This window comes from Malus domestica, chromosome 03 (assembly GCF_042453785.1).
Source record: "Malus domestica chromosome 03, GDT2T_hap1".
Lineage (NCBI taxonomy): Eukaryota > Viridiplantae > Streptophyta > Magnoliopsida > Rosales > Rosaceae > Malus > Malus domestica.
Window position 1 is genome coordinate 3,857,002 of NC_091663.1, and position 27,060 is coordinate 3,884,061.

At 38.6% G+C, this 27,060-nt stretch overlaps 3 protein-coding genes across 3 annotated transcripts; all 3 read left to right on the forward strand.

Moving 5' to 3' along the window:
- Positions 1 to 1,267: 1,267 nt before the first annotated feature.
- Positions 1,268 to 3,636, forward strand: LOC139194348 (uncharacterized). The gene is made up of 4 exons (XM_070818659.1): positions 1,268 to 1,493; positions 1,605 to 2,452; positions 3,260 to 3,310; positions 3,625 to 3,636. Exons 1-4 carry the CDS (start codon positions 1,268 to 1,270, stop codon positions 3,634 to 3,636), a joined length of 1,137 nt encoding a protein of 378 aa, XP_070674760.1.
- Positions 3,637 to 3,844: 208 nt separating this feature from the next.
- LOC139194383 (uncharacterized) lies at positions 3,845 to 16,064 on the forward strand. The gene has a single exon (XM_070818807.1). It carries the CDS (start codon positions 5,801 to 5,803, stop codon positions 11,189 to 11,191), a length of 5,391 nt encoding a protein of 1,796 aa, XP_070674908.1. The 5' UTR covers positions 3,845 to 5,800; the 3' UTR covers positions 11,192 to 16,064.
- Positions 16,065 to 22,798: 6,734 nt separating this feature from the next.
- Positions 22,799 to 23,206, forward strand: LOC139194349 (uncharacterized). The gene has a single exon (XM_070818660.1). It carries the CDS (start codon positions 22,799 to 22,801, stop codon positions 23,204 to 23,206), a length of 408 nt encoding a protein of 135 aa, XP_070674761.1.
- Positions 23,207 to 27,060: the final 3,854 nt, after the last annotated feature.

A 27,060-nucleotide genomic window follows, 5' to 3' on the forward strand; every position in this document is an offset into this window, starting at 1 on the left:
TTTTAAATACTGGTGTCGCTTTTAAATCGATGTAAACATACATTTTAATATTTTTAAATACTGGTGTCGCTTTTAAGCGACATAAAGTAGGAGAGCTTTTCAATCAGTGTTGCAAAAGCTTCCTTATTTCGAAGCCACATCAGGCTCACGTCGGTTTAAACCGAGGCAACTTGGCCTATTTCGAGGCCGCTTGCTATGACTGTCAAGACTGTCAGGGACACGTCGGTTTTAACCTACGCAAACTTGTCCTTATTTCGATACCACACAAACTTGTCCTCATTTTTTAAAATATTATAAAGCCGGCGTCGGTTCTGAGCGACATAGATTTTAGTTTTTTAAAATATTTTAAAATCCGGTGTCGGTTGTAAGCGACAGAATAATTGTCTTTATATACTTTCCCCCGTGTTGTTTCCTCTCTTGCATTTTTCTTATTCGTCCTTCCAATTTCAAACCGTCCCGTGTTCTCTCTTGCACCTTTGTTCTTCCAACTTCAAACCCTCCCGTGTTCTCTCTTGCACCTTTCTTATTTTTTCCTTCTTCACAACAATAAGTTTTTCTTTCTTCTAATATTTTTATTTTCTCCACTTATGTTTAATTTTTATTTACAATTTATTTTTGTAGGGAATTTATTTGAGCTGGTTGAGTACATAAAGATTTGATCGACGACGGAATTCTTCCATAATTCAGGTTTCTATCACTAAATTCTTTAATTTTTATATTGTATAATACACAAGTTTATTTATTTAAAAGTTCTAATTTAAGTACTTAGATAAATTTATACTATTTTTGTTAAATTAATAAATATTTAGTCGAATTAATTAATTTTGTCACTTGAATTGTTATGAGAAAAAGGAAATGAATAATATTTATAAGCATTTATGTGAAATTGACATATTAATTATAACATAAACTTATAATATTTAGTAATATAAGAATATATTATGTTAAATTAATTTGTTTTGCACTCTAATTTTTATTTTAATTTGTTTTTGTTGTTATTTTGATAACTTTGATAACTTTGATAACTTTTGGTTGTTATTTACTAGAATGGATTAGATGAGCATAATTTTGATTACTTTTTGTTGTTATTTTAATTTTTTTTTACTATAATAGGTGTTGAAAATTAAAAGATTGCAATCATGATAGAGTTCAAGTGTTAAAAGATAGAAATTGAAAATTCTAATAGTTATGCCTACATGATAGGGATTGAAAGATTGTAGGCATCTTAGTGTCAACGTAATATTTTGCCCTCGTAAAACAGTAAAACATGGACAAGAGTTGGTTGACGATAGCTCGAAATTTGGAAGCTTATACAGCTGAAATTAATTTGTTTTTGGACCAAGCAGTTGCAAATGGTGTTGACCCTGATAAGTTTAGATGTCCTTGCAAAAGATGTTGTAATCGATATACTTTTGTTAGGAACATTGTTGTTGAACATCTCATATTGTATGATATGGATAAAGATTATAAAAACGCTTGGTGGCGACATCATGGTGAGAAAAACATTAGAGAGCAAAATGTGGCAATCGGAGAAGAATAAACAGGAGATGAGGTGGTTGGTATGCATGATTTTCTTAATGATATATTTATCCAACCATTAACAGAAGAAGGTGTTGAGCCGTCTACTGAACCCCATATTGGGGAAAGGTGTTCAGAAGAGGTGGAGACTTTTTTTAGGTTGCTTGAAGAGGCAGATCAAAATTTGTGGCCAGGATGTAAAGAGTTTAAGAAATTGGAAGCAGTTGTAAAACTATATCAGATCAAGTGTTTAACGGGAATGCCAGACGAGATCTTCACCACTTTACTGGAGTTAATTAAAAGAATGTTGCATGAAGGGGATTGTTTTCCTGATTCCTGTTATAAGGCAAAAAAACTTATAAATGACTTGGGTCTGACGTATGTGAAAATTGATGCATGTCCCAATAATTGCATGATCTATTGGAAAGATACTTCGGAGTTGACCGTGTGCTCGGTTTGTGGTGAATCAAGATATAAAATTACCAATGCAGAGGATAGCTCAAGAAAAAAGATCGCAGCTAAGGTTATGTGGTATTTTCCTTTAAAACCACGATTGCAACGATTTTTTATGTCGAAGCATACTGCTGAACATATAAGGTGGCATGCAACTGAATGTCCTAAGGATGAGTTTATGAGGCATCCTTCAGATTCTCCAGCATGGAAGCATTTGGATAATTTATATCTGGATTTTGCATCAGAAATTCGAAATGTCAAATTAGGGTTGGCCAGCGATGGATTTAATCCTTTTGGGAAAATGAGGCATGACTATAGCACATGGCCTGTGGTGCTTTCTGTTTACAATTTACCGCCTTGGATGTGCATGAAACAACCAAATTTGTTGTTATCTCTATTAATACCAGGACCGTGCAGTCCTGGTAAAGAGATTGACGTATACATGCGTCCACTAATTGACGAGTTGAATGAGTTGTGGGAGGTGGGCACTCCCACTTATGATGCATATTCCAACCAAAGTTTTTCAATAAAGGTTGTCGTCTTATGTACTATAAGTGATTTTCCAACTTATGGAATGTTGTCAGGATAGAATACACATGGCTATAAAGCCTGTCCACATTGCATGCATGATAAATAATCTATTTACTTACCAGCGAGTTGTAAGATTTGTTATATGGGGCATCGACATTTTCTTGAAGATAATCATAGGTTTCGAAGGCAAACCATAAATTTTAATGGTCGTCAAAAGCATCGTAGTGCACCAAGGCAGTGGACTGGTTTACAGTGTCTCGAAAAACTTTTTACATTGAGATTTACTTTTGGAAAACCAAAGAAAGATGCTTCTGTTGGGCAACGCAGAAAAAGAACTTCGAGCAATACAAGTAGTAACAGTCGGTGGAAGAAGAAATCTATTTTTTATGAACTACCTTATTTGAGGCATCTGTTGATTAGACACAATCTCGATATTATGCATATCGAGAAGAATATATGTGACAGTGTGGTGGGAACATTGCTAGATATAGAAAAGTCTAAAGATGGATTGGCAGCACATGCAGATCTTGAAGTCTTGAACATAAGACGTAGTCAACACCCACGTAGAGAAGGAAATAGAATATTTTTACCTCCAGCATTGTTCACGTTGAAAAGAGAAAAAAAAACTACGTTTTGCAAAGTGTTGTCTACCATTCGGGTCCCCGATGGATATTCTTCAAATTTATCAAGATGTGTGCACGTGAATGAACGAAAAATACATGGGTTGAAAAGTCACGATTGTCACGTTTTAATGCAGCAGTTACTCCCGCTTGCAATATGCTCGGTTTTGCCTAAAGCTGTTACTATGGTATTATTAAAGTTGAGTGCAATTTTCAGACAGTTGTGTAGTAAGAAGGAGTCTGAAGAATGATTCAAGCAACTGAATTCAAGAATTGCCTTGACATTATGTCAACTTGAAAAAATATTCCCTCCTGCATTTTTTGATATAATGGTGCACCTTCCAGTTCACTTGACAGATGAAGCAGCTCTTGCAGGGCCTGTTCAATATAGATGGATGTATCCAATTGAACGGTAATTAATAAATTTTTATAAATTTTTTATAATTGTAGTCATAACTTTAATTTATAATTATAATAATGTGTGTTTCATTTATAATTGCAGGTATTTGTGTAACACCTACCCCCATTTATAAAATATATTTATGTAATTATCCCCTAAATTTTATAAATCTATCATTTTAATCCTATTTTGACTACCCTATCATGATCTAAAAGTTGGATTCCTTTTCTTTCTCAAGCTGCTGATCACTCATATATTTCATGCATTTATACCATCCATTTCTAAAGTCTTTGTAATGTTTTTGTGTTAAAATTGTGGCATTTTACCTTACCTTGTGTTAAGGGTCTTGTATTTCATTAATTTCTAAACTTCAGTATTAATGTGTAACATTTATTTTATAAGTTGGCCATGATGTCTTATTCCTTCTGCCAGTTTATTTTATGAGGTTGCATTTGCAGGTTTTTGATGAAAGCAAAAGGCAGAAAACGTGCATGTGAAAGCAAAAGAGCAGTGCAGCTGCCCTTGGGCAGCAGAAAAAGAACTTTTGTTATTCTCTTGCAGTGTGAGGCTCAGCAAAAAGAAAAGAAGGAATACAAAAACAAAACAAAAGAAAGAACAAAAGAAAGAATAAAAGGAAGAGTGGAAGGAATAAGAAAAGGAAAAGAAGAATAATGGGATGGAAGTGGAACAAAAAGCAGGAGAGGGAGTGAGGAGCACGGCATGAACATGAAAAAGAAGGAATAAAAAAAAGAAGAGAAAAGCTACCTTGGCAGCGTGAGGGAGAGAAGAGAACTAGCGTGAGGCGCAGAAAAGGAAGAGGACGGGGGCAGAAGTAGCAGAAGCAAGGTGCAGAGAACGTGAAAGGAGAGGAATAACAGCTGTTTGGCAGCGTGGAAGAAAATAAAGAAAAGGAAAGCTGCCTCTTGCAGCAAGGCAGCTCGCATGAATAAAAAGACTCGGACAAGAGAGAAAGAGGGGTAGAAGGGAAATAGACGCGGGGAGAAACGGAGGGAGGTCAGAGGCGAGGTGCAGAGAAAGAAGGGACAGGCGACAGAAGCAGCAAAGGGCAAGCACAGAGACAAAAACGTAGCACGGCAGCAGAAGGAGAAAAGAAGAGGCTTCACTCTATTTTCTTGGTTTTATCTTCCGAAACTCATGTTTTACTTTTGGTTTAATTTGAGAATAATGTGTAACTAATTTTCAGTAGTTAGGGGCTGTTTTGAAGCCCCGAATATGATCGTAAATTTGTTGTGATATTTTGTTTGAATGACTTTTATGAAATGATGAAAATTGTTTCACTACTTATCTCATTGATAAATTCTTTATGTGTTTCTATGGATGCATACATAGTGAGCATATCTAGGATTTTAATGCTATGAATATATGTCTGCCTGCCCTTGTTGAATGAGGACCTACATATGTTCTAGAGTAGCACTTGTTAATTGTGGTTAACATGTGAAACGATTTCTAGGATAAGTAAGACAACACCAGTACTTACGATGCCTTGTGATGACTCAAACTCTTTTTATTCTTAATGATTTCTACTTGTTAAATCTATGAACACACCATTCTAGATTGCATGCTAGGGACTAAGTTAAGTTGAAAACGCCATTCTCTTAACATACTACGTAAGAAAGAGTAATAGGTTGAGTTCTAACAGTGAGCCAACTTGAGCATCTTCATCCGGAAATAAAAGGAATTTGAATGAAACATAACATGTTTGCATGATTATTTGGTGGTGGAAAGCATGTCCCCTAACTCATTTTCTTAATTTGTGAATTAAAATCTATTGGTATTATTTAAGATTGGTTTCTGTACTGTTTTTGTACGATTTAATTTAAATAGCAAATCAACTCCAAAAATCCCAAAAATTTGTGTGAGCATAGTTTGGTGTGTCTAGTTTATGTGTATAAAATTTCGTTGCATTTGGATAAGTATAAGTTAGTCTAATAATTATTGTTTGGTGGCTGATCAGTGGAGACAGCCATCCGTTTTTGTGACATTTTAAGTATTTGGATAAAACAATCTTCTGCGGGAAAGACCCTTATTTTCATATGCTACAATTGACAAATCTTAGTGTGAATAAGGAAAATTAATAGGATTATTGTGTGCTACTTTGTGGTACGTTATAATTACTACCAAATTTTTGGCGCCGTGTCGCCGGGGATTGTTATTTCTGATTGCTTATATTTTATTTTTATTTATTTGTATTATTTTCTATTTCTTGTCTATTTAGTGTTTTTGGTTTTGGGTTTATTTCAGGTATTTTTTGTAGTATATGCAAACTCGAAGGTCCGAAAGCATTGATATAGCTCCCTACAATCCTGAGCCTGAACAAATACTTCGAAAGGTTCGAGGAGAAATCAAACAGAATCAAGCATTGGTGTCCATACCATCAGCATCGTCTCCACCACATTTTAGTTCAATAAGGGAGGAAAAACCACAAGGAGACATGGCTGACAACCGTACTCTGAGGGAGTTGGCAACGCCAAACACGGATCAACAACCATTGTGCATCACATATCCAAATGAAGAAGGAGGATGTGAGCTCAAGTCCGGCATGATTCACTATTTGCCTAAGTTCCATGGGTTCTCAACAGAGGATGCCAACAAGCATCTCATGGAGTTTCACGTGGTATGCTCAGGAATGAGACCAGCAAATGTGGATGAGGAGCAAGTCAAGTTGAGGGCATTCCCATTTACATTAGAAGCCAAGGCAAAAGAGTGGCTTTACAATTTACCTCCGGGATCAATGAACACCTGGAACCAGGTGAAGCAAGCATTCTTGGAGCAATATTTTCCGGCCACCAAAGCTGCAAGCATAAGGAAAGACATATGTGCAATCCGACAACAACATGGAGAGCCCTTTGGAGATTACTATGAGCGATTCACACATTTGGTTGCATCTTGTCCTAATCATCAAATTTCAGAGCATTTACTAATACAGTATTTTTATGAAGGATTATGTGGTACTGATCGTATAATGCTTGATGCAGCAAGTGGAGGAGCATTCATGGACAAGACGCCTACTAATGCTAAGGCATTGCTAAAGAACATTGCTGGCAACACACGACAATTTGGAGGGAGAGATGAGCTACCTTTTAAGAAAGTTAATGAGGTAAGTGCTAATTCTAGTATTGAATTACAATTAGCTAACTTGACTAATCTTGTGCAACAGGTTATTGTGGCTCCAAAACAGGTGTGTGGTGTATGTTCAATGATGGGACATGCCACGGACATGTGTCCTTCGTTGATGGATCAAGGTGGTCTCGAGCAAGCTCATGCATTAGGAGGATTTCAAGGGCAACAAAGGCAAAAGTATGATCCATATTCCAACAACTATAATGCAGGATGGCGCGATCATCCACACTTAAAGTGGAACAATCAAGACAACGGACAACAATCTGTTCCCAACAACTATAACCGTCCGCCTGGCTTCTTTCAAGCAAGACCGCAGGCACCATTTCAGCCTCAACAACAACAAGCTCCAAGTAAGTCTCTTGAGGATTTAATTGCTTCTTTAGCTAACTCTACTCAATCTCATCAACAGAAAACAGATAAAGCAATTGAAAACCTTGAGCGCCAAATGAGTCAGTTAGCAAGTTTGATGGGACAACAACACCAACAAGGAAGGTTGCCTAGCCAAACCGTGGTAAATCTAAATGCGGAGCAGATGAATGTTGTGACTTTAAGAAGTGGAAAAGAAATTTTTAAGCAAGATGAGGATTCAACAGAAACTGAAAAGTTTCCTAAAGATACAAAATTGAACAAAAAAGATTCTGATAAGGTAAGTAAAGAAATTCAAAATTCATTTAACTCATGTGTCCCTATTCCTTTTCCTCGTAGGTTTATGAAGTCTAAGAAAGAGCAAACTGATAAGGAAATCTTGGATACTTTCCGGAAAGTCCAAGTGAACTTACCTCTTTTAGATGCCATAAAACAAGTGCCCAAGTATGCAAAGTTCCTTAAAGAGCTTTGTACAAACAAGAGGAGATTCAATGATCAAGAAACTGTGGCATTAAGTGAGGAAGCATCAGCTGTTTTGCAAAGGAAGCTACCACCAAAGTTGAAGGATGCCGGTAGCTTTACCATTCCATGTGTAATTGGAGGGAAAGAGTTTGGGAGAGCATTGTGTGATTTGGGGGCATCCATCAATCTGATGCCATATTCAGTGTATGAATCATTGAACCTTGGAGAGTTGAAGGAAACAAAGGTAATAATCCAGTTGGCAGACCGTTCAAATAGATATCCGAAAGGCTTATTGGAGGATGTACTTGTGCAAGTGAATGAGCTTATTTTTCCTGCTGATTTTTTTGTTCTTGAGATGGAACATGACCCTATGCCTACTGCACTTCCTCTTATATTGGGAAGACCATTCCTTAGAACAGCACGTACAAAGATTGACGTCTATGATGGTACCTTGACCATGGAAATTGATGGAGAAATTGTCAAATTCAGAATCTTCGATGCTATGAGGTACCTTAATGATTTTGAATCTTGTTTCTCTATTGATGCGTTTGACTATTTTGTGCAGGATTGTTTTAATGAAAGTGTGGGACAATGTAATTTAGAAAATGTGTTAGTGCATAGCATTACACATGAAAAGCTTAATACTTTCGAGCACATTGATGAAGAATTAATTCAGACTATGGCAGATCTTGGGTCTCTTTCACCAATTCACGGTAAATCTTCTGCCTATTTTATTTCTCTTCCTATTTCTAACAAAAAAAATCTCCCTTCTGTGATTCAGGCACCAAAATTAGAGCTTAAATCGATTCCTGAATATTTGAAGTATGCATTTTTGGGAGAGGAAGAAACATTACCAGTCATCATATCATCACAACTCACAGCAGATGAGATGGAGAAACTGATCCGGGTACTGAAGGATCATAAAACTGCGATAGCTTGGAGCATTACAGATATAAAAGGTATAAATCCAGCTACATGTATGCATAAGATTCTGTTGGAGGAAGGTGCAAAACCAACAAGGGAAGCTCAACGTCGTTTAAACCCTCTCATGATGGAGGTCGTCAAGAAAGAGGTTATCAAACTTCTTGATGTTGGCATCATATATCCTATTTCAGACAGCAAGTGGGTGAGCCCTGTTCACGTAGTTCCAAAGCGATCAGGAGTCACAGTTGTTAAGAATGAAGCTAATGAGCTAGTGCCTACACGTGTGCAAAATAGTTGGAGAGTTTGTACAGACTATCGGAAGATAAACAACACCACACGCAAGGATCACTTTCCAGTCCCATTCATTGATCAAATGTTAGAAAGGTTAGCTGGTCATTCTCATTATTGTTTTCTTGATGGCTATTCTGGATATAATCAAATTGCAGTTGCTCCAGAGGATCAAGAAAAGACGACTTTCACATGTCCATTTGGTACATTTGCATATCGAAGGATGCCGTTTGGACTTTGCAACGCACCTGCCACATTTCAAAGGTGTATGGTGAGTATCTTTTCTGATATGATTGAGAAAATAATTGAAGTGTTCATGGATGATTTTTCTGTTTATGGTGATTCTTTTGATACATGTCTACATAATCTGTCCCTAGTTTTAAAACGTTGCCAAGAAACTAATCTGGTCTTAAATTGGGAAAAATGTCATTTCATGGTTTCTCATGGATTAGTTCTAGGGCATATCATATCTGAAAAGGGAATTGAAGTGGATAAGTCTAAAGCAGAACTTGTTAGTTCTTTACCTCTCCCTACTACTGTCAGGGAGGTTCGTTCTTTTCTGGGACATGCAGGTTTTTACCGCAGGTTTATGAAGGACTTCTCAAAGATTTCTAGACCGTTGTGTCGTTTGCTTCAAAAGGATGTATCATTTGATATGAATAAAGAGTGTGTGGTAGCATTCAACAAGCTTAAGGAGTTGTTATCCACAGCTCCTGTGATCATGCCACCAGATTGGAGTTTACCTTTTGAGTTGATGTGCGATGCTTCAGACTATGCAGTCGGAGCAGTTCTAGGGCAACGTGTCAACAAAGTGCCTCATGTCATTTATTATGCATCCCGGACACTTAATGATGCCCAGTTGAATTATTCAACAACAGAGAAGGAGTTTTTAGCTGTTGTATTCGCTTTAGAAAAATTTCGATCTTATCTGATTGGGACTAAAATTATTGTGTTTTCTGACCATGCAGCATTAAAGTATCTACTCACAAAAAAGGATGCAAAACCTCGACTCATTCGATGGATACTTCTACTTCAAGAGTTTGACTTAGAGATCAAGGATAAAAAAGGGAGTGAGAATGTTGTAGCAGATCATCTTAGCCGACTTGTGCATTCAAACACAGAGGAAGATCTCATCCCTTTAAGTGAGAGTTTTCCGGATGAGCAATTGTTTTCATTAAAGATTACTGACCCTTGGTATGCAGATATTATCAATTACAAGGTCATCAAAAAGATTCCGGATGATTTTACACGTGCTCAGAAAGATAAGCTTGTCAAAACCGCCAAATACTACGAGTGGGATGATCCTTATTTGTGGAAATATTGCACTGATCAATTAATTAGAAGGTGTGTCCCCGAATCTGAGTTTAAATCTATTCTAACTTTTTGTCATTCTTATGCATGTGGTGGCCATTTTGGAGCAAAGAGGACAGCACTTAAGGTGTTAGAGAGTGGATTTTATTGGCCGAGTCTGTTTAAGGATGCGTATGAGTTTTGTGCAACATGTGATCGTTGCCAACGAACAGGTAACTTGGGCCCAAGAAATCAAATGCCACAAAACCCTATTTTGGTTGTTGAGATCTTTGATGTGTGGGGCATTGATTTCATGGGACCTTTTCCATCTTCAAATGGTTTTCTTTACATTTTATTGGCTGTGGATTATGTTTCTAAATGGGTGGAAGCAAAAGCCACCAAAACTAATGATTCAAAAGTTGTTTCAGATTTTATTAAGAGTAACATCTTTGCAAGATTTGGAATACCTAGAGCAATCATTAGTGATGGAGGGAGTCATTTTTGCAATCGAACATTTGAAGCGTTGCTTAGGAAGTACAATGTCACACATAAGGTGTCTACACCTTATCATCCGCAAACTAGCGGTCAAGCAGAAGTATCAAATCGTGAGGTTAAGCAAATTTTGGAGAAAACTGTGAGTCCTAGTAGGAAGGATTGGAGCATGCGCTTGAACGATGCATTATGGGCTTATAGGACTGCCTATAAGACTCCTATTGGAATGTCCCCATTTCGGTTAATTTATGGGAAACCATGCCGTCTTCCAGTAGAGTTAGAGCACAAAGCTTATTGGGCGATCAAAGCCTACAACATGGACATGAGTGTTGCCGGTAAGCAAAGGAAACTTCAATTAAATGAGTTAGACGAAATCCGGAATGATGCGTACGAGTCAAGTCGAATATACAAGGAGAAATCAAAGGCATTTCATGATAAGATGATCTTAAGGAAGAACTTTGTCATTGGACAGAAAGTTCTTCTATTTAATTCTCGCCTTCGATTATTTCCAGGTAAGCTTCGTTCTCGATGGGTTGGTCCATTTGTTGTAACTAATATTTTTCCTCATGGTGCAGTGGAAATCCGAAGTACGAAGACCGTAAACGTGTTCAAAGTGAATGGGCATAGACTCAAGCCATATTACGAGCCTTTTGCCGAGCATGATGTGGAGGTTGTACCTCTCCAAGAACCAGTTCCCTTTGGATGATTACTGGAGGCATCGTCCGGCTGCAAGACGTTAAAGAAAGCGCTTCTTGGGAGGCAACCCAAGCTTTTTATCTTTCATCTTTATTTTGAATAATTTTAAATGTTCTTGTTCTGTTTTTCTCTTGTTTTCTGGTTTGTGTGTTTAAGTCCTACTTTTGTTCCGTTATGCAGGTAATGATGTTGCAATCTCTACCACAACTTCTTGCAAAGTACTTGTACATTCATAAAAAAAAAGGAACATTAAGCAGATAAATACAAGAGGGAGTCTTCACATAGGCTGCTTAGGAGGAACTTCAGTAGTCGGCGGAGCTTCAGCAGTCGGCGGGGCCACAGAAGGAGGAGGCATCAGAGGTTGATCAGTTGGAGCTTCACTACGCGGTGCCGCCCCAGAAGACGAAGGAAGATGTGGTTGGAACAAACCCACAAACCTCCGATGATCAAGTAAAATTTGACCATCAGTGTCTTGCAGCTGGTCAATTTTCCTCTTCATGTTTGTGGCATAATTGTGTGCAAGCTTGTGCAATTGTTTATTTTCATGCTTGAGTCCTCTAATCTCCTCTTTGAGACTCTGTATTTCAGCCACCAACGATTCAACGTGACGGGTTCGAGCAAATAGGCGTTGGGCCATGTTGGACACAGAACCCGCACACTGCACGCTAAGAGCTAGAGACTCCTTAACCGCCAATTCATCAGACCGTCTAGCGAGCAGTCTGTTATCTCTTGGGGTGACAAGGTTCCGGGCCACCACCGCAGCTGTCATATCATTTTTCATCACCGAATCCCCCACGGTAAGGGGCCCAGTAGGGGATATGAAAGATGGGCGCCATATGTTGTCTGGTGAAGGCGGAGCTGCTCCTTCATCAAGGTTCAAGTCAAAACGACGGTCGGAAGGGCCAGACATTTTTCAGAGGTGGTGAAGAAAGAAGAGAGTCGGACTGATCAAGATAAAAAAAATTGCAAGAAGGGAGTGTTTACAAGAGGGAGCTCAAGTGTGTTGTGGAACAAAATTAGCGCCTCTATAAAAAGAAGAAATCGGAGAGGCGTTCCTCAGAAATCGAAGAAGCGTCCTCTCGCAAATCGAAGAGTCGGGGCTCATTTCTCAAACGTCGGATTCTTTTCTCAAAAGAGGCGTTTCATTTCTTAAAAGTTGGGCTTACTCAGAAACCACGAGCCGAACCCCGGATTTCAAAAGATCAATTTGTCCAGACGTGTCGTCACTCGTCACATGCAACTGGCAGCTTTGCGGAAATTACGGGCAGCTTTGTCAGAAAGCGCGTAATTTGTACTATTCATCCATCCACCGGCTGCCGACAATGAGTGAGAGAATAGTTCCGGTTGTGAAGAAAAGTCCTATAAGTATTTACCTTCGCCTTCCACAGCAAAGGCACACCCTCTCAGCACTTCTTCATCTCCGAGAATGCATTCCCAAAGAATCCTCCTAAGTTATTCTGTGTTCCTCATTCCTTGGGATACTCCTGCGAACAACCCATTCAAAGCAAAAGTATTTCATATCATAAAGGTTGAAAGCAAGAGTATCTCATATCATGCATTCTCCATGTCGTTTTCCTTGTCTTTGTTCTAACCTGCAGGACATGGAGAAATTGCTCTCGAGTACTCGTCTTCCACTGCTGATGTACTTCCAAAGAAGCTGCCACATCTACCTGAAAAACAGATAAGGCAAGCGAAAATGATACCAGCAGCATGTGGAGACAATGTGCAGAAGAAACAAGCAGAGAAGAATGCAGCTTGCACAATCATCCCAGCAGAAGGAGTCTGAGATGAAGAACTAGAGAAGCTGCCACATCTGCTTGGAGAACAAATTAGGAATTGAGCCTGCACAATCTGCTTGGAGAACAAATAAGGAACTGCAACATCACCAAAGAGCAAAGCCTCGCCGTACAATATCATCAAATCATCACTTGCAAGTAAAAAGCTAAGTGTCACCCCGTTCAAGAGGAAAGCTGTGGAAAGTCAACAAGCACGACCAATGATCACTTATTAGTTCTATTCATTGTCTTTTATCGTGATTTTCAATTTTTCGTTTGCAATTTTTTTTTTACATTTTCTTGCGTTACTTAACTGAATTATTTCTTTTCTTTACAGGAATTTTTGGTTATTTCCACCCTTGAAGTTGATTGCAGAATTTTAGTTTGGGGGGGTCATCGCTTGGTTCTACTGCAAACTAGGGAAGTGTTCAGTCCAATTGCTTTATTTTGTTTCTTATTATTTATTTATTTTATTTTTATTTGCATTATAGTGTTTTCTGACATTGGGGACAATGTCCGGTTTAAGTTTGGGGGTAAAGAGTATAAAAAATGACCAAATTGAAATTTTTTGTACCTTCAACTACGAACAAGTTTCATTTGTTTCCATGTTGTTGCTTTTTGTTTTCTTAATTAGTTTTGTTTTCTTTTAAAAAAATAAAAAAAAAATTTTTAAAAAATCGGAAAATTTAAAAATCCAAAAATATTGTCTTGTTTCCCTTATTGTTTTAAATTAGATTTTTGTTAGTTTCCTGACCCAATGATATAATTGGATCAAATTTGAACCATGATCATCAAGAACTTAGTTAACATGTGTTTTGTGAAATTCCTAATTCTCTTGTTAGTTTTGTACATGTTTGACCATCTTTGAAAAACCAAATGCACATAGCCTTGTTAATGTGAAACTAAAGTATGACTTAAAGCTTCATATGTGAATTTAGTGACCATATACATCCTATGTAAGTTTTTGAGCCGATTGAAAGTGTGTGCATTTTTCATACACTCCTATTCTTTCATGTGTGATGAACTTATGTGAGATACATCTCTAGAACTTGCGTAACGATCTTTCGAAATGTTTGTCATTGATTGCATGAACTTGGAAATGATAGAGGCATTAGGTTTACCACTATGGCCCAAATAACCATGTTTCCCAAAGAAAAATGATATCATTAGATTGCCAATTTGAGCCGTGTATGTTGAGCCTTTTATTTCTTATCACCAGATATGTCTACCCTTATGCCTAAAATTTTTTTTCCTTACCCTTTCCAAGCAAGCTAGTGAGCAATGTGAGATTGTCTTATGAGAAATGTTTGTGAAGTACTTTGAAGGTGTTTGGCAAAAGAATAAGTGTGGGGGAATTTCATGTTTGTATTTAAAAAAAAAAAAAAAAAAAAAAAAAAAAAAAAAAAAAAGAAAGATTGTATACAAAGAAAATAAAAAGTTTTTCAAGTTTCAGTTAAGGGTGTGGATGGAGGTGCTAGAAGAATTGCTGGAGAACTTGAGTTCTTATAAATCTAAACAAAAGAATTGCTTGCAATGTAGCTTGGAACTTGTGTTTACCTATTCTTTCATTTCAATAACCCTCTCCCTAAACCTCATTACATCCAATAAAAGTCCTCTTGATTTAAGTTTTGCAATTACGATTGTGGAGATGAGATCTTTATGCAAGCTTATGGTAGAAATTTCACATTTGATTCTTTGAGCGAAACTCATTTAAACTAAACACATGTGTGATTGAGTGTATATCCCGTGAGAAGGTTGCTAGTTTGCATATGATGATTTTAAAAATATAAAAATTTTGAAATTGCATTAGCATGGCTATCTCACACACTACACTTCAAGGATGATTCAAAGATTACTGCTAATATTTGAATTAGGAAGATGAACTTGGGTTAGTTCCTTGATGCGAGCTATGGTTCTTGATGATTTGTTTTCTTGAATAAAATTCTATGAGGGTCACATAGGGGGAAACTAATGTTTTTCATGTTATTACTTTTTCATGTTTTCTTTGTTTTGCTCGAGGACTAGCAAAAATGTAAGTTTGGGGGTATTTGATCACTCATATATTTCATGCATTTATACCATCCATTTCTAAAGTCTTTGTAATGTTTTTGTGTTAAAATTGTGACATTTTACCTTACCTTGTGTTAAGGGTCTTGTATTTCATTAATTTCTAAACTTCAGTATTAATGTGTAACATTTATTTTATAAGTTGGCCATGATGTCTTATTCCTTCTGCCAGTTTATTTTATGAGGTTGCATTTGCAGGTTTTTGATGAAAGCAAAAGGCAGAAAACATGCATGTGAAAGCAAAAGAGCAGTGCAGCTGCCCTTGGGCAGCAGAAAAAGAACTTTTGTTATTCTCTTGCAGTGTGAGGCTCAGCAAAAAGAAAAGAAGGAATACAAAAACAAAACAAAAGAAAGAACAAAAGAAAGAATAAAAGGAAGAGTGGAAGGAATAAGAAAAGGAAAAGAAGAATAATGGGATGGAAGTGGAACAAAAAGCAGGAGAGGGAGTGAGGAGCACGGCATGAACATGAAAAAGAAGGAATAAAAAAAAGAAGAGAAAAGCTACCTTGGCAGCGTGAGGGAGAGAAGAGAACTAGCGTGAGGCGCAGAAAAGGAAGAGGACGGGGGCAGAAGTAGCAGAAGCAAGGTGCAGAGAACGTGAAAGGAGAGGAATAACAGCTGTTTGGCAGCGTGGAAGAAAATAAAGAAAAGGAAAGCTGCCTCTTGCAGCAAGGCAGCTCGCATGAATAAAAAGACTCGGACAAGAGAGAAAGAGGGGTAGAAGGGAAATAGACGCGGGGAGAAACGGAGGGAGGTCAGAGGCGAGGTGCAGAGAAAGAAGGGACAGGCGACAGAAGCAGCAAAGGGCAAGCACAGAGACAAAAACGTAGCACGGCAGCAGAAGGAGAAAAGAAGAGGCTTCACTCTATTTTCTTGGTTTTATCTTCCGAAACTCATGTTTTACTTTTGGTTTAATTTGAGAATAATGTGTAACTAATTTTCAGTAGTTAGGGGCTGTTTTGAAGCCCCGAATATGATCGTAAATTTGTTGTGATATTTTGTTTGAATGACTTTTATGAAATGATGAAAATTGTTTCACTACTTATCTCATTGATAAATTCTTTATGTGTTTCTATGGATGCATACATAGTGAGCATATCTAGGATTTTAATGCTATGAATATATGTCTGCCTGCCCTTGTTGAATGAGGACCTACATATGTTCTAGAGTAGCACTTGTTAATTGTGGTTAACATGTGAAACGATTTCTAGGATAAGTAAGACAACACCAGTACTTACGATGCCTTGTGATGACTCAAACTCTTTTTATTCTTAATGATTTCTACTTGTTAAATCTATGAACACACCATTCTAGATTGCATGCTAGGGACTAAGTTAAGTTGAAAACGCCATTCTCTTAACATACTACGTAAGAAAGAGTAATAGGTTGAGTTCTAACAGTGAGCCAACTTGAGCATCTTCATCCGGAAATAAAAGGAATTTGAATGAAACATAACATGTTTGCATGATTATTTGGTGGTGGAAAGCATGTCCCCTAACTCATTTTCTTAATTTGTGAATTAAAATCTATTGGTATTATTTAAGATTGGTTTCTGTACTGTTTTTGTACGATTTAATTTAAATAGCAAATCAACTCCAAAAATCCCAAAAATTTGTGTGAGCATAGCTTGGTGTGTCTAGTTTATGTGTATAAAATTTCGTTGCATTTGGATAAGTATAAGTTAGTCTAATAATTATTGTTTGGTGGCTGATCAGTGGAGACAGCCATCCGTTTTTGTGACATTTTAAGTATTTGGATAAAACAATCTTCTGCGGGAAAGACCCTTATTTTCATATGCTACAATTGACAAATCTTAGTGTGAATAAGGAAAATTAATAGGATTATTGTGTGCTACTTTGTGGTACGTTATAATTACTACCAGCTGCCACGTGGCAGCACCCCAATCATCCACTCATTTCTCTCTTTGTCCCCCCCTTGTGACCCCCATCTTCTTCTTCCATCTGTCTATCCCTTCTCTCCCTCTCGGATCTCTCATTTCTCTCCATTTCTTCACTGAAATCTCAAATGTGCACACACCCACAGCGACATAACAATTTCGAGGAAGCCATCATCGTCGTCAATTTCTCATCCTTCTCTCTCTCTTTCCCGTGCTGTAAGGACAAACCCGAAAATGAACTCCAGCGAGATTTTTCTATTCTCCGGTTTGGTAAGCTTTGATTTCCCTCTATTTCATCCTAGAATCTTGTGAGAATGAGTTTTAAGTGGGTTTTATTTCGTTTTTGTTAAGGTTTTAGGACGAAATCATCCCGGGTGTAGGCACACCCATCTCCGGCAAACCGTGGGTGTCGAGGGAAGTTCCGGCCATCTCCGACCGTTCCAAGGTGAAATGAAGGTATAAAAACACTCCCCTCATCTTGTACTTCATTTTGGTACCTAGATCGGGGTCTAGGGTTGTAACTTATGGTCGGCCGGAGCTGTAGAAGATCCAGCGTTCTTCTCCGTCAACGCCAGGCCTTCAGGCCATTTTTAGGACAAGTGGGCCTTAGCCCCGTGGTGAACCTAAGCCCTTTTTAGGCCATTCTAGAACTTGGGCTTCAAGCCCGTTCGGTCCATATCCTATATTTTAATATTCTGTTATTTATATTTTTGTTAGTTATTTGTTAAGACCCAAAAGGCCTTCGGGCCGTGCCATTCAAAGCTTGAGGTCCATTGACCCAATCCAAAACTTTTTTAGGTTTTAATCAATTTATGTTTTAGAAATAAAGGCCTTAGGCCATTTTTATTGGGCTTTCAGCCCTTTCCCAAACCCATTAACCTTTAATTGAAACCCAAAACCCTTAGGGCCCATTTGGCCCAACCCAATCCAAAGCCCAGTCTGAATTTGACCCTTTGACCAGTTGACTCGGCCAATGGTCAGAGTTGACTTTGACTTTGATCGGTTAATGGTCAATGTTGACTTTTTTTAGTTGACTTTTCGGGGTTTCATCCAGGACCTCACCTACGCTAATTTCGACGTCCTAGACCCGTTTTTGAAGTTCGTTTTTCCAAATTCAATCGTTTGAATAGAGTTTGACTAAAGGTACTCCTTTCTGTGAATAGGTGCAATTATTAACTGTGAAATTCCATCCCTAGAATTTCACCATTTATTACGTATTTCGTAATTTAAATTCGTATTCGCAATTACGTTATCTTTATTAGTTAATTTTAATTCCACTAATTATAAGTTTAGTAATCGATTAGTTATCGAGTTGAAAGTTTCATAATTAATCTTTATCTTTCGTTAACATTTCGAAGTTACAACTAGTGTTTTTAAAGAAATCTTGAACCCACGAACGCATAGGCGAAAGCCATTTGCGAGTCCGAATTATAACGGTATAGTTATGAACATTTGAAGTTGTGAACTATAGATTGTGGGAAGCATAGGTTAAAGGTTAAGTTAGTAAAGTAAAAAAAAAGTAAAGTAGGAACCTATCAGATTTTTTTTAAAGGGTATGAAAGGACCCATTTGGAAAAGAAAAAGGAAGGCCACTTTCTTCCTCCCTATTTCGGAGAGTATCACCATTCACCATCACCCTTAATCCACTTCCCTTGGACCCAAGTGGTGGTTGGGGCGTTGGAACACCAAGGAAGCCGAATTGAAGAACACCCACCTTAGGGTTTTGTTGGGTGCGAGCCAATTTGAGGGCCTTTCTGGCCAAATTGGACTCGGCCACAGGTATAAAGTGTACTCTACTTGTTGAAATCTTCATTCGTGTAAAATTTGAGAATTTTTTGAAAAAGTCGAATTTTCCGATATGTGACATTCGAATTATGTAAATGTTGTTAAGTGTATTTTTTATCGATAAGGTCTGCCACTTGATTATTCTAACAATTGACAATCTTATCATTGAATTGAGACAAGATTTGGATATGCTATTGTAGATCTTGTTTAAGGACCTTAGGGACTTATAAGTGAAAATCTAGTGATTGGATTTTACGAAGCAAATGATGTAAGATCATGGACCCTAATTAGAACGACGGTTCGATTCCTCATTAAATGTTGTTGTGGGAGACACATGAGAATTTTTGAGTATGTGAATTATCGAAGGAAATCTAAATGTGGACTTGTGCTTTGTTAGGTTGTGACAAGAACGTGATGCCTTGACTATCATGCTAGGGTACATTAGCAAGGACTCCAGGTGAGTGACTTTAATATATGTGATATTGGTAATTACCAGATTGTCATAATTATGATCCTGTGTGGATATGAATTGGTTTTATGAATATGTCCTATTGAATTGCTATTCCAATACTTCGACATCAATTTATGTTTATAAAATAGGGTGTGGCATGTATATTGGAAATGTGGTTTGATTTGTATTATTGGCATATTGAGATTAACGTGAGGACTAGTAATGACCGTTAACCATTATGATGGGGATTTGTTGCTTCGATATTGTTTCACCTTCCTCTTCGGCGATTGGTTTTAAATTTAGTATTTGTGCCTTATTTCCCTTGGTTGAGCTTTTGTAAATTAAGTAATTTGTGCTTGTCTCATTTCTTTGAGCCGTGTATATATGGTTGTTGGCCTTCCGCGATTCTGTTGAGTGAGGGTTCATAATCGTATCCACTTGGATTCCGTTGAGAGATGGTCCGGAATCCCTTATATTCCGCTATTCCGTTTAGTGATGTTCCGGAATCGTATCTAAATTGGGTTTCATTTAGTTATTGTTATGTGTTGTATTTAGCGATTCCGTTGATTGAGGGTCCGGAATCGTATCCACTCGGATTCCATTGAGAGATGGTCCGAAATCCCTCTTATTTCGTAATTCCATTAAGTGGTGGGCCAAGATCGTACTCACCTTGGGATTTATTGAATTTGAATTATGATGACTTCAAAGGTGTAGGCTTTAGCCAAACTGTATCACTCTAACTCTACTTTACATTGTGTTGTATGAAAAGATGGTTGTGAGATGTTGTGATTGGTTTCAAACGAACCGTTGGATGTCTGGGTGACTCCTTCGGGGTTTACACAAGTTGGTATTGATTTCTTATGAATGAATTATATTCAAGATATGTAAACTGTGTTTGATGGTTGGCATTAGCATTGTTCTCACATATTTGATATTATTGTCACTCTCCTAAGCTTCGCAACTTATCCAGGTTGTTGTTTGCCTGGTGAACCATTTTGATGGTTTAGGCACTAATTGTACATGTGACAGGTTTGAGTAGACTTTCGAGAAGTTTGTAAGTGGGGGTAGCAGTGCAGTTATCAGAGACTTGGAACGTTAGGTTACCCTTGTTTCTCTCTTGTACTTTATCTTTTGGGACTTTCTTTTTAGCACCTCATACTTGTTCTTAGTAAAGCAAAGATTATGCTTATTTTTGGGATGTAGATATTTGTAAATATTTTGTGGAGAACTTGGCCACCTTCGCATTATTTTGGATTATCAGTTAAAGTATTTCATTCCGTAACTTATACCGTATTCAACGGACGTTATTTTCCTTGTCACGTGTCGATTCTCAACGTATGTTGGGATCGGGACATGACAAGGTGATTCCATTATACATTTTGGTACAACTTTGCACCATCGGTTTACAGTGAGTGGACCCTTTCAAAAACATGTTTTAATAATATAAATGCATACATGAAAAACATGATTTAATAATTATGTTTTATGAAATATTTTGTGAGATAACATGCTTACTGAGGCTAGATTGAATCATTACTATTTTTCCTATAACTCATGTTCTTATAGAATATCCGATGGATGACGATATGTATTTAGAACATGTTTAGAACACCTCTTTGTAGTATAGATGATGGATGACTTTATACTATGAAGTTGTTTTTCAATATAGATATATTCAATGGTTTTGTACTTACCTAGTGATCATTTCCGCTACGAGTCGTAGGGATATATTCTGGTCCATCCCGGGCGACGGTTTGGTGTTGGCATAGGGCCTGCAGGTTATCGGACAAATCACTAGTGTTTATTACTTATACAAGTTATGAATTTGAGATACTGCACATCATGCTAGGTTTCGGAAAGCCTATGTTTTTCATTATATATGTGTTTTCATAAACCAGGGGTTTAGTATGTTGATAACTATTTTATTATATTTATATCAAATTAGTCCACTCACGTTTGTTTTGCGCCCCCTTCAGGACCTACGAACGAGGATTACGATTTAAGCTATGAGGCATTTCCCTACCAATGATTCAGTGCTATATTTCCTCTGCTTCGACACTTATTGTAATATAGCACATCTATATCTTATATTTTGTTTGTACTCTGTAATAGACGTATGCTCTGAACTTATGTGTATGACCATAATTTTATTAATTAGCAGTTGAACTTTTGTATTATGTTACTGGTTCCTTTTGCCTGTTTTAGCTTATTTCTGAGCTTTTATTTAAATTAAATGGCTTTTGTCACCCTTCGGGTGTCGGCCAACACATAACCATCCTAATGTCCTGAGGATATCGGGATCGGGGCGTGTCAGATTGGTATTAGAGCGTGATTCATTCAGAGCATACTTAAGATTCCTTTCCACCATTTAGTAATTATAATTCTCATTATATCCTTAATTTCCAGTTGTTCTAAATCTTTCTTGTTTCTTATCAGAATTATGGATCTCGTTGGTGGGAATGTACCTTGTCAAGCTCGTTCTGGTATAGGGGAGGAATCGAACAATTGGCTAATGTTTTACGAAATTCCTTTACTAATAGATCAAATTGCACCTATATTGAGATTGCTACCAGTCATGGTATTCCGGATCTTCGAGTAGTGGGAGCATGTCCGGAGGCCGAGGAATGGTTGGAGCAGGTGGAAGACACTCTGAAGGGTATGAGATGGCCACCAGGTGAGTGGGCGAAGACTGCAGGTTATTTTCTTAAGGGAGGTGCTAAGGTTTAGTGGAAATCAGTGAAGCATGTTTGTCTACCAGGTACTTTGATAACTTGGGCGACATTCCGGAAAGCTTTCAGTGCACATATTCTGAGTCCTAGTTATCAGCTGAGGATGAGACAGCAATTTCTAGAGTTTTGTCAAGGCAATCTAAGTATCACTGAGATGGATAATACTTTTTGACACCTGTCGAGACATCATGCAGGGACTTATGAAAACCCGAGCGAGATGATGGTTCAGTTACTAATTTGCTTGAATCCAGACTATCGTGAACGAGTGGCAGCCGTAAGACATAGAAGTTACAAGGAAATGATCGAGACCTGTTTGAGAATTGAGCAATCTAGGTAGGAGACTCATAAACAGGAGCAGGCACAGTTTCAAGAACCACTCATATATCATGAACAACCTCGGAACCAGAACCAGAGAGGTCTTGGTTTTCGATCTCGGAGTGTTAAGGAATCTGGTAGCTCCTCTAATTTTGTTGGCCCTGGACACTCTCATTCTTTCAAACGTCAAGGTCAGGGTTTAGGTTCTTCTAGCGAGGGTTCAGGCAATGAATCTGAGAGGCGATCTTTCAGTCACTTCAGATCGCAGATTACATGTCACATGTGTGGAGGCATATGGCATATTGCCAGATTTTGCCCTTCAAGACAGCCTGCTGAGAGTTATGCATCTGTGCCGAGTTATGGTGGAGGGGGTAATCCAAGTTCTAGTTATGGTGGCAATTATACTCAGAACTATGGTGGGAGTGGGAGTGGAAGTCAGAATACTCAAGTTCCCACTCAGAGACAGCCGTAATAGTTTGGTGCAGCTTCTAGTAGTTGCTCACAAGGGAATCGAGCAGGCCGTAACAATCAAGGTTTCAGGGCTCGTGGTGGCCGTAACGGTGGTGCAGAACGTCAGTTTCATGGACGTATCAACGCCATGACACAACAAGAGGCTGATCACGATCCTCAAGTTATTACTGATATGTTGCTTATTTGTGGTAATTGGGCAAGGGTTATAACTGATCCGGGTGCTACTTTTTCATTTGTGTCTTCATCATTTGCACCGAATTTAAATGCACCACCTACACTTCTTGGATATGATATGCTTGTGCAAATGTCGCAAGGAGATCTATTTTGTGCTCAGTGGGAGTATAAAAGTTGCCTGGTAATAATGGAAGGGGAAATGTTAGAGGCTAATCTGGTCCCTTTTAATTTGGTGAAGTTTGATGTTATTTTAGGGATAGATTGGCTATCCAGGCACCGTGCTTATGTCGCATGTTGGGAGAAATCTGTGACGTTCAATCGGCCTGGACGACCGTTGATCACATTTCAGGGTGAGAGATGAATCCTTTTTAGTAGCATTATTTCCACTATTCAGGCAACTAAATTCTTGAGTATGAGATGTGTGGGATTCTTAGCCCATGTAGTGACGAGGGATAAACCTTTGTTGAGACCTAAGGATGTGCCAGTGGTGAAACAATTCACCGATGTTTTTTCGGAGGATTTACCAAGGTTACCTCATGTGAGAGAAATTGAATTTACCATCGATTTACTTCCAGGTACAGACCCTATCTCTTTACCACCCTATCTCTTTACCACCCTATCGAATGGCACCAGCGGAATTGAGGGAATTAAAGATTCAACTTTAGGAATTAGTGAATAAAGGTTACATCCAACCTAGCATGTCTCTCTGGGGTGCTCCTGTTTTATTTGTTAAAAAGAAAGATGGATCGATGAGAGTTTGCATCGACTACCGGCAACTAAACTGGGTGACGGTGAAGAATCGTTATCCTCTGCCTCGAATCGATAACATGTTTGACCAGCTGAATGGTGCTCAGGTGTTCTCTAAGATCGATCTTCACTCAGGTTATCATCAACTGCTAATTCGGGAGGAAGACGTACCGAAGACTGCATTCCGCACTAGGTACGGACACTTTGAATTTGATGAACAGAGTTTTCAGACCGTATCTGGATCGGTTTGTAATTGTGTTCATCGATGATATTCTGATATTTTCCAAGAGCATTAACGAGCACAGGAAGCATTTAAGATTGGTGCTGGAAAAGTTGAGAAGTCAGCAGCTGTATGCTAAGTTTAGCAAGTGTCAGTTCTGGCTAAACCAAATCAGCTTTCTCGGTCATGTAGTATCTGCTGAGGGGATTAGTGTGGATCCTCAAAAGGTGTCGGCAATAACTACGTGGGAACAACCGAGGAATGTTACAGAAGTGAGGAGTTTTCTAGGTCTGGTGGCTATTACCGAAGATTTGTTAAAGGTTTCTCAACCATTGCCTTACCTTTGAATAAGTTGACTCAGAAGGAAGTTGAGTTTAAGTGGGATGAAGATTGTAAGCAGAGTTTTCAGGAGCTGAAGTGATGTCTCACTCAAGCCCGTTCTTACTCTTTCGGACGATAACGATGAGTTTGAGATCTACACGGATGCATCTCTGTCAGGTTTGGGTTGTGTATTGATGCAACATGATAAAGTCATTGCTTATGCTTCCAGACAACTCAAGATTCAAGAGAGAAGTTATCCCACTCATGATTTGGAACTTGGCGTAGTGGTGTTCACTCTGAAGATTTGGAAACATTATTTGTACGGTGAGAAGTGTCGCATCTTTACTGATCATAAGAGCCTCAAGTATATCTTTACGCATAGAGACTTGAACTTGAGGTAGAGAAGATGGATGGAACTTATCACTAATTATAACTGCACGATTAAATATCATCCTGGACATGCCAATGTAGTGGCGGATGCACTTAGTCGGAAATATCACGGACAGCTTGCATCCCTTCAAGCTATTCATATTCCGCTACTATTTTCTCTTCGAGAAACAGGTGTGCCGGTGAGACTAGGTGAACAGGGAGCTTGGTTGGCACATTTCCAGGTTAGACCTGTTTTAGTGGATATGGTTCTAGAAGCCTAGGAGCTTGATTAGGAATGTGCCAACATAAAGATTTCGGTGGAAAAATGAGAAGAGGAACATTTTATTATTCGCAAGGATGGATCCTTGATATGGGAAAATAGATTGTATGTGCCTCATGATAACGAAGCAGTAACAAGGGAAATTCGGGACAAAGCACACATGTCAGCATATGCCATGCATCCGGGAAGCACTAAATTATATCGCATTATCCATCCGTTTTATTACTAGTTAGGAATAAAGCGGGATATGGTGGATTATGTGAGTAGATGCATCATTTGTCAACAGGTGAAGGCTGAGAGGCAAAGACCTGGAGGATTGATGCAGAATCTTCCGATACCAGCGTGGAAATAGGAAGACATCATCATGGATTTTGTATATGGTCTGCCGAGGACACAATTGAGATTGGACAACATTTGGGTAATTATCCATCAACTTACTGAGACCGTTCACTTCTTGCCTGTTCGACAGACCTATCCACTGGAGAAATTCTTGAAGTTGTTCATCGATAATATTGTTAGACTTCATGGTGTACCTGTCTCTATTGTTTCAGATAGAGATCCCAGATTTACTTCCAAGTTTTGGAAAACTTTTAATACTGCCATGGGTACTCAATTGCTATTCAATACTGCCTATCACCACATACTGATGGTCAGTCTGAGAGGACAATTCAGACATTACAGGACATGTTGAGAGTGTATGTTCTTCAGTGGAAGGGTAGTTGGGATAGCTATTTGTCGTTGGTTGATTTTGCGTACAATAATAGCTATAATTCGAGTATTGGTATGGCACCATATGAAGCACTATATGGGAGAGTGTGTCGGACGCCGTTGTGTTGGGCAGAGGCCGGCGAGCGAGTATTGTTGAGACCAGAGATTGTGGACACTACCAATGCGAACATCCAGCTGATTAAGAGAAACCTCAAGGCAGCACAAGACCGACAAAAAAGCATCGCGGACAAACATTCCAGGGATCGTGAGTATACAATTGGTGATTATGTATTCTTGAAGTTGTCTCCCTGAAAGGGTGTTGTTCGTTTTGGTAAGCAAGGAAAGTTGAGTCCTCAATACGTTAGTCCTTATCAGATTACAGACAGAATTGGTGCAGTTGCCTATAGATTGGAGTTGCCACCATAGTTATCTCTTATTCATAACGTTTTCCATGTTTCCATGCTTCAGAAATATGTATCAGATTCCTCTCATATCATTCAGCTAGAGCCGCTAGAAGTAAGTCAGGATGTTAGCTATGTCAAAGAACCAGTGACTATTCTTGATCGACAGGATAAAGTGTTGAGGAACAAGGTTATCTCGTTGGTGAAGGTGTTGTGGAGGAACCACGTTGTTAAGGAAGCGACGTGGGAAATGGAAGACCTGATGAGGAGTCAGTATCCATTTTTATTTACTTAAGGTTGTAATTTTGGGGATGAAATTTTTATAAAGGGGGTAGATTGTAACACCCACCCCCATTTATAAAATATATTTATGTAATTATCCCCTAAATTTTATAAATCTATCATTTTGGTGCTATTTTGACTATCCTATCAAGATCTAAAAGTTGGATTCTTTTTCTTTCTCAAGCTGCCACGTGGCAGCACCCCAATCACCCTCTCAATTCTCTCTCTGTCCCCTCCCCCGTGACCCCCATCTTCTTCTTTCTTCTGTCTATCCCTTCTCTCCCTCTCGGATCTCTCATTTCTCTCCCTCTCTTCACTGAAATCTTAGACGCGCACACACCCACAGCGACACAACAATTTCAAGGAAGCCATCATCGTCATCAATTTCTCATCCTTCTCTCTCTCTCTTTCCTGTGTTGGGAGGACAGAAACCCGGAAAGGAACTCCGGCGAGATTTTTCTATTCTCCAGTTAGGTAAGCTTTGATTTCCCTCTATTTCATCCTAGAATATTGTGAGAATGAGTTTTAAGTGGGTTTTATTTCGTTTTTGTTAAGGTTTTATGACGAAATCAACGCGGTGTAGGCACACCCATCTCCGGCGAACCGTGGGTGTCGAGGGAAGTTTCGGCCATCTTCGACTGTTCCAAGGCGAAAGGAAGGTATAAAAACACTCCCCTAATCTTGTACTTCGTTTTGGTACCTAGATCGGGGTCTAGGGTTGTAGCTTATGGTCGACCGGAGCTGTAGAAGCTCCAGCGTTCTTCTCCGTCAACGCCAGGCCTTCAGGCCATTTTTAGGACAAGCGGGCCTTAGGCCCGTGGTGAACCTAAGCCCTTTTTGGGCCATTCTAGAACTTGGGCTTCAAGCCCGTTCGGTCCATATCCTAT